The sequence below is a fragment of the Carassius carassius genome, chromosome 6 (assembly GCF_963082965.1).
Source record: "Carassius carassius chromosome 6, fCarCar2.1, whole genome shotgun sequence".
Taxonomy (NCBI): domain Eukaryota; kingdom Metazoa; phylum Chordata; class Actinopteri; order Cypriniformes; family Cyprinidae; genus Carassius; species Carassius carassius.
In genome coordinates, this window is record NC_081760.1 from 23,418,133 (window position 1) to 23,437,086 (window position 18,954).

The 18,954-nt window shown below is 35.2% G+C and overlaps 1 protein-coding gene across 1 annotated transcript; it reads left to right on the forward strand.

Moving 5' to 3' along the window:
• The first annotated feature begins 697 nt into the window (after positions 1-697).
• On the forward strand, positions 698-18,271 carry LOC132141930 (pseudouridine-5'-phosphatase-like). Its single transcript, XM_059551579.1, has 4 exons — positions 698-833; positions 1,198-1,416; positions 1,577-1,806; positions 17,492-18,271. The coding sequence occupies exons 1-4, from the start codon at positions 779-781 to the stop codon at positions 17,666-17,668; spliced, it is 681 nt and encodes a 226-aa protein (XP_059407562.1). The 5' UTR covers positions 698-778; the 3' UTR covers positions 17,669-18,271.
• The last annotated feature ends 683 nt before the right edge of the window (positions 18,272-18,954 follow it).

Consider the following 18,954-nt stretch of genomic DNA (forward strand, 5'->3'; position numbering starts at 1 on the left):
GGGAATTGAACCCACAACCTTTTTCACTGTTAACGTAATGCTCTACTACTGAGCCACAAGAACATTTAGAATGATAATTATTATTATTACAATAATATATATATATATATATATATATATATATATATATATATATTAAATATTGTATGTAAATGCATCAATGTGTAATATGAACAGATGAATGCATGTTCAGGAGTAATAAACAAAATCAATTTAGGACAAAAAAATATATATTAACAACGGAAAACTGTAGCAGTGAATGTCCATTGAAAATAATTTAATTTATTTTTTATTAATAATAATAATAATAATAATAATAATAATAATAATAATAATAATAATAAACTAATAATGATACATATAATACCAATATGGGATATATATATAAAAATCATTCTTCCCCCCTCTGACATCAGGCTGAGGCACTCTGGTTTAAAAGCTGTTAGAGCGATGGGGTGGAATAACTACATTTCCCATAATCCTGTGCAAAAAGAATGGCGAGTAAAAAGTTACCCTGAGTTGTTTATACAACAATCAATCGCAGATAAGAAGAGGGCTAGGTAGAAATAGTACATGTTTTTTTTTTGTTTTTACTTCTTTTAAACATATAAGTCTTTGACAACATTTAAATCTGTCAAGTATGATATGAACTGAAGTTCTCTGAATTCGCGTTGATCTACTTGAGAGTCACTTTGAGAGTAACTTTGATTGTCCAGCAGTTTTCACAACACTGTCTCTCTCCTGAGTCAACCAAGTTCCGTGTAGTATCGCTTAAAACATGTCTTATAAACCAGTAACACACGTGCTTTTTGATATGGATGGATTATTATTAGGTGGGTGAGAATCATGTTAAAGTAAACGCGATGTTAATTAATCTCAGTGCTCGTCTTTCTATTTGCACGAGGCACAGTTAGAAAGACACACCGTTTTCATTGAGTCTGTTTCTATGACTGGTACTGTATTTATTTTGATTAATTTTTATTTTATTGTTATTATTTTTCGTTCCCCCATTTTAATGCCAAGCGTTAATCTTTACATCAAAAATATTTTAATGTATATTTTATACAATTTGGAGGTGTCACCCACTCTTAAGCAACGGATCTAGTAATACTCATAAATTTCTGCATTTATGCCAATGTCCGTCCCATCGGTTTACACTATTACTTTGTTTTTAGTTGTACTGTATATCTCTTACAGACACAGAGAGGTTGTACACAGTTTCATTCCAGGAAGTCTGTGACAGGTTCAATAAGCAGTATACATGGGAAGTGAAGTCCTCTGTGATGGGCAAGAAAGCTTTGGAGGCAGCCAGGATCATAAGAGACAAAATTGATCTGCCCATGACCCCCGAAGAGCTCCTGGAGGAGACCAGAAAAATTCAGGAGCAATTATTTCCCACGGCCTCTTTATTGCCAGGTAATGTGCCTGTAGGATTGGAAATGGAAGGTTATTTTGAAACAGAAGGTGAAGCATCTAGGCCACATGTTTGCCTCAAAATCATCAAAGAAGCTGGTTGGAGTTTAGCTCACACTGCTTGCTTATTAATTTAAGTGTCCATTTTTAAATGTCTTTTCAGGTGTAGAAAAGCTCGTCAAGCATTTACACCAGCATGACATTCCTATTGCTGTTGGCACAAGCTCAGCAGGTCTAACCTTTGAGATGAAGACCAGCCGTCATAAAGCAATCTTCAGCCTCTTCAGTCACATTGTACTTGGAGATGATCCTGAAGTAAAGAATGGCAAGCCACACCCTGACATTTTTGTGGTTTGTGCCAAAAGGTTCTCTCCCCCAGCCAACCCTGAACAGGTAGGGGGAAGCTACACTTCTATTCTATACAACTCTAGACTAATCTAGTATAGTTTTGCCAGCCACCAAAGTGAAGCTTCCAGTTATTAGTGAGTTTGCATGTTGGCTGCCACCTCTTGTTGACAGTATATAATAAAGTAGCCTACAAACAGTAGCTGCTGTTCTCTATGATATAGCCCACAGCTTATTATTATTATTATTATTATTTTATTTTTTCAGGTGAGATGGCACACGCACACACACACAATGAAAACCATAGATTAGATTTTCTGCACCATCATTAAACATGTTCTAGAATCACAGTCAGCTGACGAAGAGACAAAGCGCTGAAATACAGATCCAGTGCTCCACCCCCATTGACTTATAGAGCAATTGACTGGTAGAGGTCCCATGAGACATGTCCACCAGCATGGCCTTGTAATAGATTTCAGTACTGCAGTATCTTCTCCAAGAAATATGTTAAAACCAATTCAAATTTTTAAGGGAAGCACATTTTTTAATTTATTTATTATTAGAAATAGTGTCTCTAAAACCATCCATAGCTCTCCCATGAATTGTAAATGACTCAGTCTTCATATTGTATAGGAGTGGAAATCTTTAGTCACCTCACGATCCGATCCGATTCAGATTCTGGTAGTCACGATCCGATTCCTGAACGATTCTTGATCTACACCCCCCCCCCCCATTAATTAATTAGTTTACCAGCTTGAGAATCTTAAAATCCTTACATTTACATATTGTGACATAAGTAATTAAGTACTTTTAAAAATTATTACAAATGAAAAAAATAATAATATAACTTCACAACATTAACATTAAACATTAACATTAAAACTTACATTAATTGTAATATATTAATTTATCTGTCTAATCATGTCTAAAAATATTATAATTATGTCTACCATGCTCTGATATGTATGGAATATAATAAATTAACAGACTATCCAAATGTTAATAAAACAATAGGCCTATACCTTTAGAATCAAGGATGTGTGTGTCACTTTAATGGTATGGGTCACACAAAAATGATTTTTTTTTAATTTACCCAGGTTGTTGTAAACCTGCATACAAACTTCCATTAGTAAGGTTAAAAAAAACCTTCAAAGTCATTGGGTATCGGAAACTGTTTGGTTACCCACATTATTTAAATTATCTTCTTTTATGTTTAACAGAAGAGAGAAATTATTATAGGTTTAGAACAACTTGTGGGTGTGTAAACTAGGGCTGTGATAAACGATTATTTTTTAAACTATTAATCTAGCGATTATTCAATTTCGATTATCTCCCCATTAATTGACTACTAACAATTGATACATGTTGATTTACATATCTGAATGAAAAAACCATGAATTCCTTAACATTGCAATATATGTTTATTGCTCTTAAAATTACAAAATAAAAGACTGACTAAGAATGCATTACTTTGCACTTGTATAAAGATAGCATTCAATAAAACCATGAAGCCTTGAAAACACATAGCTTACTGAACACACAGGGCCTAGCTTACTGAAAAAGTTCTTCTTTCAGATGAAAATAACAACAACTTGATGTCTAGCATTCAATAAAAAAGTTCACCCAAAATACTTGTTTAGAGCAATTGAAAGAATACAGTAACCAAGGTAAACTTTAGGGCTTTAAGCTAATACAGAGAGTGCTTTTCCAAAAAAAATAAAATAAAAATTAACAGTTGGAGCCAGCAGCCTGTCATGTAGAAAATAAAAAAAGATCTCCGAATGCTCCATGTGAAACTTTGGCGTTCCGCCCTTTTTCTATCCTGTCTAATGATTTTGGTTAATATGCACGAGGGAGAGAGAGAGAGAGAGAGAGAGAGAGAGAGAGAGAGAGAGAGATAGAGAGAGAGAGAGAGCAAGACGGCGCTCGTGTAGTTTGAAGACTGTGAGTGCGCGAGGGCGTGTGAAACTTGGGTGTTTCGCCCTTTTTCTATCGTGTTTAATGATTTCGATTAATATGCACGAGGGAGAAGGAGAGCAAGAAGCGCTCGTGTTGTTTGAAGACTGTGAGTGCGCGCGCACAGCCGGGGCTCTCTCTCGTAAGCGCAGTCATTCTATTCTACATCACTCACCGATCAAATAAGGCTTTGACAGCCGCCAAAAAAAAAAAGATCAATGCAGAAAAAACCCCTGGATTGGTTATATAACGTTGGACAGAATGTCGATCCGGCCATCGCGTATATTCAGCGCACATAAGGTAAACGTTTTGCAAACGTTTATTAGAGAAATAAAAACAGGTCGACGAATCGATGCGCATATTTAGCGTCGACGTATTTTTTGAGTCGACGTCATCGATGACCAATATATATATGATGACAAAATGTTCATTTTTGGGTGAACTGTCCCTTTAAGTCAGACAGTCCACCATGAACAACTGAAATGTCTTTCTGCAAACTGCGCGTGCATCATTAGTTACTGGACAGACACACTGAGAACTTTCCCATTCAGTGCTACATTTGGGGAGTCTTGTGTTCAAAAGTCAGATTTGACAAATCATTTTACATTAAATACGGGACGATTCCGTATTTTAAGGGACGGGAGGCATCCTTAATAACTGGCTGTGTTTAGATAAATTTTGCGTCATAAAAAAATAAAAATAAAATAAAACTTTTGAGGTGCAAATTCATTAAACAACTAACATTGAGTCGCGCACAGCCGCATGCGCAAGCAGTCTTCGCAAACAAAGTGTGCTTCAGCATTTTAAATTGAAAGCAGCCTTCTGTTATTGAGGTTCATGTTTTAAATATATAAATCAATGCATTCCAAACCACATAAATTATGTCTTTGTAGAGCATTTGTAAAGAAAATACAGACGGGCGAGACTGCACACTTTAAGTGTAAAACGTGCATCTCTCATAGCGCATCCTGTTCAATGAAGCCCACAGATGTCCTTGTATTTCACATCAACCTTTCTGAACTTTATGAAAGATTATTTCACGGAAGTTTCGAGTGGTGTAGCCTGTGTGTGTGTGGATATGGAAGCAAGCAGGGTACGGGTGTTTCTAAAGCAAATCCAGCGTCACAACTAAGCTTAGAATTCTCAGAAACAATCCAAAATCGTTGGAGAGATAATAGCGCTGCATTCTTTCTTTATCTCACACCCCTGATATTATAGAAATGTAGACGGTGCTAAGATGCATAAGTTTAAGAATGCTATGAGTTTTAGATAACACTTTAGATTCACAATTCACATTCACAATTAACAAAAAGATTTATGTCAATAAACTGCTAATTTGTTGCTTATTGATTGTAATTAAGGTTTATTAAGTTTTATATAGGAGTTAAGTTCAGGAACTGGGCCTTAAGGGATCTAGAATACGGTCATGCAGAATAATGCTTTAACACAGGTCCTTATATTGAATGCTTAATTTGCTAGAATACGATGCAGGTTTGAAACAACTTGAACTACTTGAAGATGAGAAAATTATTATAAAAAAAAAAATGGCACAGTGAGTTTTTATTTTTTATTATTATTATTATTATTATTATTATTATTATTATTTTAAGCAGTGTCAGGAGAATTTGATGTAGCTTCATATTCTTGAAAAGCAATAAACCTGCAGGCTCCACTGGGATGACCAACTGGTTAATATGTTGTACAATTAACTAATTGATGTGTTTGTTTTACTTTATTTCTTTAAATTATTAGGGGAACTCTTTAGATTTGTTCACAATGAATAACCCTTTGGATTCTCAAACTAAAAATTATCCACTACCTGTTAATTTACAGGTAGGGCTCAATTGTAAGGCAATTGACCTATCGTTAAGCCCCTCCCCTCGAATGGCAGTCGCGCATCAGTTGCACGGGGAGTGGAACTCGGACATCTTTAGGTTTCAGCGCCATAGAGAAACATAGGAAGATCCGAAGCTCACATTTAATGGTGCAAACTATCTGACTATGGGTATTTGAAACCTAAATTTGCTAAACAGAGCAAAATGTCCCTAAGCTTAAGCATTTAACTCCAATCACAATGAAGACAAACACGTTCATTTCTGGTTGTCATACTCTCATTAAGTTACATTTTTCATCTGCTCAAGCAGAACATTAATGTCATCTTGTGCTTTAGCGGTATCTTTATCTAAATAGGAAGAATATAGAAACTCTTTGGTCATTTTTGAGTGAGATGCTAACGGTCTAATTTGATTCAATGATCTATGCTAAACTAAGCTAAAAGTTTGGAGATTGGCCAAATGGATTCGAAAACCTATTGGAAAATGAGCCTATTTTCAAAAAAGTGGAATGTTTCTTTAAATATCTGTAAACATATTATGTAATAATTTATTCAACCAATTTGTAAAAAAAAAAAAAAAACTTAATTCAAGAACAAAATTTCACTACTGTTGATTCTGATTTGCTTTGTTTGGAGCTGTTTTAGCAAAAAATACTTTGGTCTTAATCTGAATATCACCATTGTTGTGAGAACCTGTGGCCTCCTACAGCCCAGTGACACCATGCTGATATTCTGAACAACAATATAATTGCTTGTGTGGTCTTATTAATTAAATATGCTTGTAATCAGTGTGCGGTTTAGTAGTAAACTTCGATGTAAAAATGCTCTAATTTAATATGAATACATTTTAAAAGATGTTAGTTGTTGTCAATTGTATTCATTAATTTGATTACCACTGTTTTTGATGATAAATTTGTATTAAATCACAAAACACAGAATAATTAAAACGGATATCAAAATTTTGACGAAAAAAAATTCAGGGCACAATAAGGTATTCTTATTTATAAATTGATTAGACATCTGTTTTGAATAAAATGACACCGATTTCATAGGACCCTATATATTAAAATCCCCCCCCCCCCCCTTAAAAAATGGCTCCAGATAGCTTGTAAAAATTCCAGTTGAGTATTTAAGCTTTGCATCAATCATTGCATTCCTTATTCTCTGTTAGAAGAGCTTTGTCATTCTTTTATCAGCTTAGTTGGGTTATTAATTTTAGCATTGTATAGCCTTTAATAGGCCATTGTGTGATTTTCCAGAACATATGGAGGTGATAATGTCTAGCATGTCGCCCCTTCTTGGATCTTTTTTGAAAGGTTCATGGTCCAGTCAGCTGCATGTGTCTTATATTGTGATTAAGACCTGTATCTTTCCTGATAATATATGAAAGTGTTGCTGAAAGGGAATCGACAGAGTGGTCAAGGGAATAACAAATGATGCTGCGTCATGTGCCTGCCTTGATGTTAACTGTGTGCTCCTATGTTCGACCAAAATTGTCATCATTTACAGCAAAGCAATACTACTTTTTTTTTTACATGATAAAAGAGAATGATGACCAAGGTTTGTCATGCTCCAAAAAATCCATATGAATAGTGTGCTACACTCAAAGAAAGGTGTGTATTGTATTTTTATGCACATTTTAAAATGATATATTGCAGTGTGTTTTGTTTTATTGTTGAGTTAAATGGTACGAGTAATTTTCTATAGGACACTATCTGTTATTCATTTCCTTTAAAGTGTGTGTAGCCGGTGCTACAGTGCTGTTTGAAATTCATCTTTTTCTTGCCAAAGATCAAATAGTTATTTTTAGGAATCTTGTGAATTTTAAAATAGAATCATTTTCAATATACGAACATCACGTTTAAATAATAGTGAAAATCAGTGATTCATGAATTTAATGTTATTTACTTTCAACCCAGAGAAGCACACCCTTATTTTATTATTATTATTATATTCTTTTTTTTTTACTTGAAGTATAGCACATGAGCCTTATGGACTGCAATTATGCATTTTTGGGACTTGACAGCTCCTGTTTACCTTTCACTTTGACTGTATGGAAAAGAGCAGCATGAACATTCTGCCAAGGTTATACGAGTTGTAAATTAAACACGTGCCATGTATTTTCACACTAGATGAGATGCCCTTGTGGCAAAGCGCAAAAGTTTGAGAAGAAAAGCCAGAGTGGTACCTCTTTGTTAAGCCAATTGCTAGTGCTAATATAGCTGTAGATTCAGGATGTCAGCGGTTTAGGAGTTGCTCTTGAATTATCTTGCAACCTTTACAAACTGTGAAAAGGCATTGAAATTCAAAGAACTAGCATCATTACCTTGTGGTTTCATCTCATGTGGAAGCTTACAAAGGTGAAAACCCTCTGAGACATTCTGCTGATTAAAAAAAATTATATCTGTGATCAAAGCTCAAGGGCGTTGCAGGCAACGAAAGTTACCAGAACCAAACCAATGTGATCCATGTAATTTCTGAATGTTGACATCTGAGAGAAGGTCTGGGTATCAATGAGAAAAAAAAACAAAACAAATATTCCAAGCATGGATGTCTGTCTGTGATCACAGGCTCTTCATCACCCTGCACCAGAGTGGTCTCAATAATGTATGTGGGTTCCCGCTCTTCAAAGGGAACCTCAGATCAAAAATGAATCCCTCTCCATAGTGCATTCATTGGCCTTGGACATGGTCAACATATGGTTTTCCTTTAAAAATAAATAAATAAATATAACCCCTAATTTTGCTTTGGTGTTTAAATCTTTTTGTGATATGTCTGAAGCACATGAAAAAAAAAAAAAAACACATGTATTTGCCATAGCAAGAAGATCAAGCCCAAATATCACCAAACCATAAGGGCCATTAATCAGCTCAACCTTTTTAGGTTCATGCTAGCTAAGAGCAGATTAGCATTAGAGGAGGAATTTAAAGGCAGCTTTCTGATCTCCATCCATTGCATGCACGTGGTGATGTGAGGAAGGCCAACATGACATGAATACCGAGTAGTCTTTCTAGAGGCATGGAAGCCCTCTCATGCATATGAGTAATGTATGTATGCTCAGTCATCTGTCCCCATTTTGACCAGAGGCAAGGAAGTGGACCACCTCTTTCTAGAAGAGTCAGACATTTTGCATCCCACAGTGCTGAGCAGTGCAGTGAAGGGAGTGGAGCTTTATAAAAGGTGGGTTCAGTCCCATGGCTTAGATTAATGAAACATAGTGGAACTGAAGTTCAAGTTTTTCTGTTAATGCGAGGGAGGTCACATTTGCCGTCATCTATCATAATGACAAAGAAAGAGTGGAGTGATCCAGCATATTTGAGCTGGAGCAGGACAAAATATGTGAGCTTTAGGAAGAATGAAATCCAATGGTCACAGATTCTTGTTGGATTCAGTTTGTGCATTTGCCAGTGGTGCGAGGTACTAGAGACCTAGGATCCCCATAGTTTAAAAACTGACTAGTTGGTGGGTTGTCTCAATGACTAGTCAATGAGTCTTAATGAAGCCCTGTTTAATTGGCCTGATTTTAGGTTCATCTAACCCCAGCTGAACACATTTATTTGGGAACATTTACATAAGTTGCATTCTTGCATAAAATGGTTAAACAGGTGCAGTGGAACACTCAAAAGGAGATATTCAAAAGTATGCAAGTGTGGAAAAGACATCTATCAACATGTGTGGCTGTAGCGGTAGGTTTCAAGTGGTTGAATTTCAAGAAACAGGCAACGGGTACAGCTGATAGCTAGACAACAGCATATAACGGCAGCGAGGTGTTAGACATGATAGACTTGTTTGCAAAAAAATACAGTTAAGTTGTACACTGTAAGTTTTTTGAAACCTTGTGATTTCAAAGAGATTGACAAGGCAGTTTGCCGCCTTTCATGCCAGAATGTACAATAAATTGTAGCCAAGATATCTAGCCATTTAGTGTTGACAAATCTGGTTGCACGGATGAGAAGCACTGTGGCAAAAAAAAACAAAACAAAAAAAAAAAGTAAAGATTTATTTGCTAAATCATTACTTACAATAACAACTATTTGGGACACATGTGATGTAATTTATTGGAATGTGTGTGTGTGTGTGTATTAAATATTTTTTTTAGATAAAAATAGAAACAAACTGTGTGATGTAGCCTATTGTAAACTTTCCAAATTATGTTTACAGCAACATTTTGGCTTGCTTAAGTTGGTAATACAACATTTTACAGTGTGTGTGTGTGTTTAGTTTCTTATGTCTTTGTGCAAGACTGATACAGAAATCTTCCCTAACCAAGCAGTGCTTCACAATCCCTCTTAGCACTTTATCAACCCACAGCTTTGTGCAGAGTGGAGACTGTGCCGAGTTCAAGACCTCATGAAGAGTGTGTGTGGGCTGAAGAAGTGGAGTGTGTGTGAGTTTGAAGAGCTTTGCCATATCGATCACCCGCCCAAGTCCCTCTGAAGAACATGCCAACTGAGAGTTGAGAAATGCAATTTAAGATTGGACCAAATATATCATCCAACGATGGGCCCCAATTGTTCGCTGAATCCTTTGAAATATCTACAGATATGTCCATGGAGAAATTAAGTAAGCTCTTTTGAATAAAATTTGTCATCATGCACAGAACTTGTGAAAGTCTATTTAAACTGTCATCTATAAATACAAAAATGCTGACCAAGATGCCTTTCCGACCTCTGAGGGTTCCATTCAAAATTATTTGTCATATTTAATAACAGGCTATTTGGGGCAAAGACAGTGATGGAAGATTGCATTTATCCATTGATGTTTTACAGTGAAACAGTAGCCATGTTGTTTTGGTCATCTTGACCAAATAAAGTGCTCTGTGTCAAGCGTAGGTGTTATCAGCCTGCTTTCTCTCCATTACACACCATCTGGGTTTGGGCCAGCCACAGGCCCACTTATCATTTAGAAAATGTTGTCAGGAATCTGTCAGAGTCTCCACAGAACTTTAACAACCTTGTTTACTGCCACATATATTTACACACCCATAGTCACGTGGCATGTGTATAGTCACTTATTTGACTCATGTGTTTATCCACTTGATTTTGAGGACACGCTTCCCTCTCATGTTGATGTCATATCTGCTATGTCATGTCTGAATTTTGGCTCCATATCAGAGCAGATGGACTCAGGCTAATGACCACAGTCTTATGAAACTGGCACCAGGCCATTAAATCATGGTTACTTGTCATGTGCATTGCTTAGCATGACACTTGGGCATACTACAGTATAGCAAATTTTCCATGTGGTTAAATTATGCTTGTTTTCTTGATGGACCAACTGAAGATACAACATATATATATATATATATATATATATATATATATATATATATATATATATATATATATATATATATATATACACTGAACACTCTGATAAAAAAAAAAAAACGTATTTTGCTAATGGACTGTAGTTTCATCAGCAGCAGGCTTGTTCTGAGTGCTAGGGTGTGGAAGATGCATCATACTACCGCAATTTGGTGTAATTAACAGAGAGTGTACAAAATCAGTCCACTAATCTTCAGGCATGTTTGCACTAAAGAGAATGACAGTTAGTTTAAATACTCAGTGCTTTTTTAAAATAAGTAAAACTGGAGTGTGGGTAATTGAAGATAAAAGTCTTTGGTTTTCTAGTCATGTTTTTCTTGTTGTTGCTGTTAAATGAAGTCTCTGAGGAAACAAAAGAGATTCCCCTGTCAGTTATTAACAGACTTGTGGGGACTCGTGCTAACATATTCCTTCAGGGCTGCATCATGCAGTGCACATTGGACCTGTGTTGTGTTGCATGCTTTCTTCTGTTAGATCTCACAAGAGTAAGACTTTTTATAGCCTGTCAGTTTAATTTCAGTCCAATTTGTGTGTTAGCTTGTGCATATGTGCATAACACATCAGTGATGCATCTTCCTTATATAACACGTGATGTTAGTCATTCTGATGTTGCTTAGTTGAGATGGTCATCTGGCCCTTGACATTTCCCAAGAGCGCTGGACCGTAGATGGACTCCTCTCTGTCAGGTCATCTTTGCATCATCCTATAATCCATGTCTAGTCATTAAGCGTGACACATTTGCATATGCATGGTAGAGAGTTTTGGACATCCTGTGGAAGTGCTAAATATTATGCCATATTTCAACTTCCAACATTTGTTTATATTCCAATGTACTTTTATTTGAAACTCAACTGGTAAACTTCAGGTAAATCGGTTAGTTTGCTGCATAAGTCATTTTTCATTTTTGTTATTTGCTATCTTTGGAAGGTAACTATTATTAGCAATAGATTTGTTGTGAAAGGACCCCTCACAGTTTTTTCCCCATCAATGCCTATTACTCTAATACCTCTTTGTGATGGCGCGTAGTCAACATGCATTAAACACTATGAGATATGTGTTGGCTGGCACGTGCTGAGAGAGATCCGACAGAATAGTCCAAAAGGTGTTTTCAATTTATTTAATTATTTCTGTCATATAATAGAAGACAGCATTGCATCCCAAATGTTTGTTTGTTTGTTGATTTTTGCATGAGGATTGTTTCTTTTTTTCGCTTGTTGCTGGTGTAGTTGACACTATAAAAAATGCTATATAAAATATATATGCTATAAAAACATGCTATAATATATATATATATATATATATATATATATATATATATATACATACATACATACATACATACATATAGTAAAACTATTTTTAAGAAAAAAAATCCAGTGTGAAGTTACTGCAGGAAATGCTAGTAGACAAGATTTGTGGAGGTGCACAACAGATGATTTGTGATGGAAAGGCTATGTCATGGCTTTAATCTTTCTGTTTTCTCTTTATTGTCAACCATTCTATCTTTCATTGATTTGCTCTTTTTTATGCTGTATGTACAGTAGGCCTAAAAGCAGGATTTAAAATAAATAGGGAATTTTTTATCCCATGTTCTGAGATAAAAAAAAAACAAATGTGAATCGCTGATTCACTCTCTTAATTAGAGGTGTTTGAGACAGTCGTCTCACCCTCTCATCCACAGCTGTCTGCTCAAGTGACGTGTGAATCTGAAGCCTTATCATACACTAGCTATGACTATTTACTGAATCTCTCTTGTGTTAGATGTCCTGGACCATTTCTAATCCAAGGTGCTCCACCTCAAATCGCTGACAGAGAAAAGGCAAGCATTTGCGCTATGCTTAGCTATTGTCCTCAAGCTTTTTTATTTTCTTCATGTTCCTTTAACTGTGCCCCCGGTATAAGGGAATTAGCTATAAGCTTTACTCTCCAAAGTGTACTGCATGCTTCCGCTGGTCTTTGTGAGGCACTTCCACTCATCGTGCAACTGGCTTTGTAACATCGGTCAATCACAGCCATTCATGGAAACTCAAGTGCCTTTTTTATTATTTGTTCTTGTGATGAGAGAATGAAACTGTGGAATTTTTGTTCCTGAAAGTCAATTATATATACTGGGTGGCTCCTGGTCAAGCATTCTGACTCTGATGTCTTTTATTTATCTAGATCGGGGTGCCCAACCCTGCTCCTGGCCATCAACTGTCCTGCAAAGTTTAGCTCCAATCCTAATCAAACACACCTGATGCAACTAATTAAGGTCTTCAGGATCACTTAAAAATTAAAGGCAGGTGTGTTTGATAAGGGTTGGCGCTAAACTTTGCAGGACATTTGGTCGCCAGGAGCAAGATTGGTTACCCCTGGTCTAGATAGACCAACAAGTGGGAGATTCAGACATTTTGAGATCACATAACACGCATTTGGTTAAATGCAAGGAAACACACACTCTTCCTTGTTTCAAGATCTACTGAAAGTTCTATTAACGGATGATGCATAATTGTGTTGGTAAGAAAATACTGTTTATTTAATAATTCTGTAATTTTGTGTACATCTCATATGATCCATCCACATGTCGGCACACGTTATTAACCGCTCACGTGTGATGAGCACCGTGAAGGACCATAAATATAGCACGAAGCCCCATTAACACAGAATGTGCTTTTGTGTTGTCAAAGATTTGATGCAGGCAGTGGAATAGGTGAAACATGCAAGAAGATGGAAGTTAACTTATTTTAACATGAGCGAAGTGTTTTTAGAACGCTGTTTCATGGATGAGACGCTGCAAGAGATGCGTGCTCAACATTCAAGAACATCCATGTTTACACAGAAAAAAAAACCTATGCAAGCGCAATCGAATAAAAAAACCTGTAAAGAACTACTACTGTATGTCTGATATTTCATGTTTGCATCATTTTAAAGAACATTTACAATTAATACAATTCTACAGGTGTTATACCTTCAGTCATTTTGAATTTGAATTACCTTGACTTTTGAGATTTTCTAAAATAATTTTCCTTCTATTATTTCTGAACATATAATATGTATGAGACCAGTTTGCACAGTATGTAGTTGTAGTTTTTACATCTTTTCTGCAAAGCTATTTAACAAGTGATTTGTTTAACATTTACAATGTCATGTGTGCTGCACTTGGAATAAAATTTTCTTTAGCTAGAGGGTTAATAAAGAAGTAACTTGAATCATGTTGTAGTTACATTTTCAAGTTTAAAAATCTTTAAAAAAATCGAGTTAATTATTTATTAACCTGAATTAAAGTAAGATACTGTAAATGAATGGATTTTTCAGGATTACTGTTTATATAATGTGTATATATAATTTGCATTTTGTTTAATAATTGCATGAAAACAGAGCAGGCCATGCAAAACCAAGTGATAGAACAGAAAACCAACAGGAGTGCTCATCTGTCTGATAACCACAATAACTATTCAGCAAAACTATACCAAATTCCATCACCAATGCAATATCCACAAACTAAATTAAATCTCCTACTTGAGAATTGGAAAAGCTTTATTGAATAGCAAGACAGTCCTGTTCCAAGCTATGTCAGATTGTAGTCAAACAGAGTGGAAGGATGATGTTTGTGTGGTATACAGTTATGACATTGTGGGCTAAAATTTGGAAACTTGCGCACTATGTGCTTCATTGACCTTGATTTTGTTGTGGTTTTGTTGAACTTGAATGTGATGAATGAATGACTCAGATGAGCAAAGGAAGAGGGCTAGATCAAGAGACAGATTACCTGACATTTAAACTTCTAAAATGCATTTGGCAGCTGTCAAACTTTTAACAAATCATTGAAGTAATTTTATTCAAACCTTATCCCTGATATCTCCCTGTATGAAATTGCCTGTAGAAGAGCTAGATAATATTTTTAAGTCAATGCTATGCATGTCAAAATATGGCTCTGTATTATATTTTATCTACTACCAAGTAGTAGGCCTAGTTTTTTGTACTATTACATTTTGCCATCTCCTGCTTTTGTGTCTTCTCTTCATACTGTTAGTCAGTATAAGTGTTGTGAAAAAGTACCAGTACTTCAGTACCGAGTAAATACTTAAATTTTGGTGCCAGTACCCTATGGTAACTTTTTTCAGTACTTTTTTCTCTATGTAATTACAGAAGCATTTATTTCAGTGGAAAAAAAAAAAAAAGTCCAGAAGTCTCAATTTTAACATTTTAAACAATAGGGCCCTGCAAATGTTTTATTTGTATTTTATATATATATATATATATATATATATATATATATATATATATTTCTTTTAACTTTTCTGAAAAGCAAATGAATGCATTGCACATTTATTTTAAATCTTTTTTTTTTTGTGCAAATTAACTGAGGTTTACTATTGAAATTAACACATTTAAGAACAACTGTGTGTATATTCATTCAAAAGAATTATTGTATTTTTTTTTCAACAGTTATGTGATTAATCTGGTTGTATTATTTATTTAATAATTAATTAGTTTTATTTAAATTTGATAGGAAATTGAATATTTAAATATGTACATTATACTTTACTAAAGTAATACACGAGTAATATTTCTGTTACATGTTAAACCATACCTTTATTTTGACAGGTTGCCATGAAATTTCTGTGTGTATACAGTATGATGATGCTAGTTTTCTCAAATGAAATGGTAAAATTCTCGCGAAGTCACACTCACACTCACATTCCATCAAATAGTGAGACGCAGAGGCCGAAAAACACTGCGCGTGTCATGCGTGCATCAGTATTTGTGCAGTAAAAAAAAAAAACTAAAAAACGTGTTTCCGCCATTCATACATAAAGAGGCAAGCGTAACATGCAGGATTCATATTTAAACCATATTTTTGTGTTTGAATATTCACAAATAATAGTACATATCGCGATTCAAATTAAGTAGCAGACCATCTTTTGATAAATCTGTCCAAAAACTGACAAATTCTCTAGCATTCCATGCTGTAGGGTAAATTGCCTTTTTATAAATGAACTCTGCCATCCCGTCCACATTTTCACAGAAACAATATGGCCCTAAAATGTAACCACACTTCAGAACAGCTCAGCTTGCCCTATGTGTTGTTTGAACAAGTTGCAGGGATGACATCACGTCACAGGGTCTCTCTGTAGCGTATGCGCCCAGATATGTGAGCACTCTGTGAAGGGCATCAAAGGTGTATATCATTGACTGTAGAAAAAGATGAAGTGAAGCCAAAATGTCATCGTACACTAAGTCTGTGCAGGAGTGATCGTAAGCAAGAGGCATGGTATCTATGTACCAACCAAACTCCTGCTGACCCAAAACGACCCAATCACAAGCACACAATCATGACACCACTCCCCGTTTTTATAGCATCAACTAACTAAAAGCAAACTTATTGGAAAATTGTATCTCTTTAACATACAGTACATGAGTGTGATAAGAATCTAAAATGACAGAAACCGTTACTGAGAAAAGTTATTTGAAATGTAATTTGATTTTCAGGTTTGTCTCGCATCCCATTTGTTTATATGGAGAGGGCAGGGCTTATGAACTATACTGCAGCCAAACACCAGATGGTGATCAAAATGTTTTACAGCATGTTTTTACTGCGTTGAGCATTGTAGCCAATGCCAGATATGTTTTTTGAGCTTGTGAAATGCAATGGCCAATCAGAAGAGTATAAACTCTACCCCAAAATGAAAATTTTGTCATAATAGAGTGGTGCAGGTATGACGTCAGAACCTGGAAGACTAATTGGACATGGGGTCACTTTAAGATTTTCCTATGGGCTTTAATAAGGGGTTTTCAATTTATAAGCAAAATAAAGGCTCTGGTAAACATAACTTGAAGATACTTTGACGTTTTGTTCTACAACGTAACCTGCACACACTCATCTAAACCGTTTTTCTAGTTACTTATTAGAAGCATATGTTTTCATAAATAAATATAACCGCTTCAAAGCTTGTTCAGCATGAACAATGAAGTTTAGCTTTAATCAACAACATATAAGCAAGATGTAAATATTCATTGTGCAGTATAGAAAGATTTTTTGCAATTTATTTTATTTTCTTTTATTTTTATTTTTTGTAATACTGCTAAGTACACACTGCAAAGTTTTTGGTGTGATGACTGATTTCAGGACTGAATCTGAAATTGTGATGTTTGACATTGTGATAACCATAGCAACAGACGGGTCGAAATAGAACTGTGCATTAAAGTCAGTGCAAGTACAATAGAACTGCCACTTATTCTGTTAGTTATTTTATTACTTTCATTTGATCTTTTTAATGCGGTGTTTGCATAATTGAACAATATTTGAAAGCTATATGCTATTTTTTTTTTTTTACATATTATTTACCAACTATTAACAGCATTGATAATGAACTTTTTTTTTTTTTTTTTTTTTTTTTACTATAAAATAGTAGAATAAAACAGTTACAATAATCAATCTAAACAGTTTTTGCTATGGTACCGAAAATGGTATCAAGAAGTCAAGAATTTTACTGATAGTGTGGAATTTGACTAGTACTGGTACAGAATATTAAAGTTTTGGTACCATGACAACACTAGTCAGTACATTGAGTTCTATGAGCATTTATGCATTTATGTTTTAATTGATTAGTCTGTTTTAATTATGCCTTCACAGTGCCTGGTATTTGAAGATGCTCCAAATGGTGTAAAGGCGGGTCTGGAAGCTGGAATGCAGGTGGTCATGATCCCAGATGATAAACTGGACCGTAGCCTCACCCAAGAGGCTACCTTGCTGCTTAGAAGCATGGAAGAGTTCAGACCAGAACTTTTCGGTCTCCCAGCCTACCCGTAAAGACAGTAATCAGCACAGAGATTTAAATCCCAATACGATATATCTTGTGAATTTTTGAAAACAAAAAATGAATCAGGCTGCAGTGTAGCTCCTGCAATCAAAAACAGGACAAACTAATCTCAAGCAATATTTCTGTCAGCCATGGATTTGCTGTTCAGGAAGTTAACAGAATGCTGATTGTTTCACAACTCTGGATCTCTTTTCTTTGATCATCCGAATAACACAAATTTTGATTATGCCGCTCAATTATACTCATTCAAACCATTAGGCCATAATGACATTTTTCATTTCAACCAATTACAGGGTGTAATTTTCTTTCTTTCTTACATTTTTTTAATTGTATTTTTTCATCCAAATACAGATGTCTTGAGTGTTTATGCTTGTGTCTTTGTGTAATTATCTAATTTGGTGCAGCTTTCAAGCTCACAACTTTCTTGTTTCTCGTCATGGTTTAAATTTACAGTAAGTGATGGTATACCATTCCCGTTCTCCAGCCATGTTTTCTATTAGTATTACCTTTCCGCTTTGCAGAGTTCTTTTAAAATACCAAAGAGATTTTTGAGTTTGAACCAAGTGGCGTAATCCAATAAAAGGGAACCGAGAGCACAGTCGTCTTTCATCTTCTTCCAATGTCCGCCCTCACAGAGCTGAAGTTAGCATGTTCACTCACTTCAGTGTAGTCCAACATCTCAGGGAGTTCAAGCCCGTCTTTTTTCAGCCTTCCCCTCTGGTAGGAAGAAAATGGGCTTTTGCCAGCATCCTCTTCCTCCTCCTTTCATCCTTAAAGATGGGGTAATCTGGAAAGCGTTTTCTTCTTTAGGACTTTCCACTCTAAGAAGGCCTTTTACGTGTAATTTCACACCTGAAGAATCTAAGGCTTAGGGTGTGAGCGACTGGGCCTTGTGTGCGTACACCAGTGTTAGAAATTAACCTTTCCTTTCTTTCTTTTTTTCCAAAGAACAATATTTCTGGTGGAATTGATTTTCAGGAGCTTCTACAAGGCATATTATTTCATATAAAACACAAATTATTGCTTATTTGTTGAATGATTTAGTTGAATTAGTCAAATTTAAATAAATAATCTAAACAATTACAATTTACCCTGCTAAAACTGGGCCATTTCAGGGGCATTTTTTCACCTTTTAATTAAATACATTTTATATGTATAAAAACACAACTTGTCATCAATTTATATCAAATACTTAATTTGATTCAATAAATTGAAATAAAATGTAAATCTGAACGATAAATACATAAGTACTAAAATGTATATACAGTATTTATGT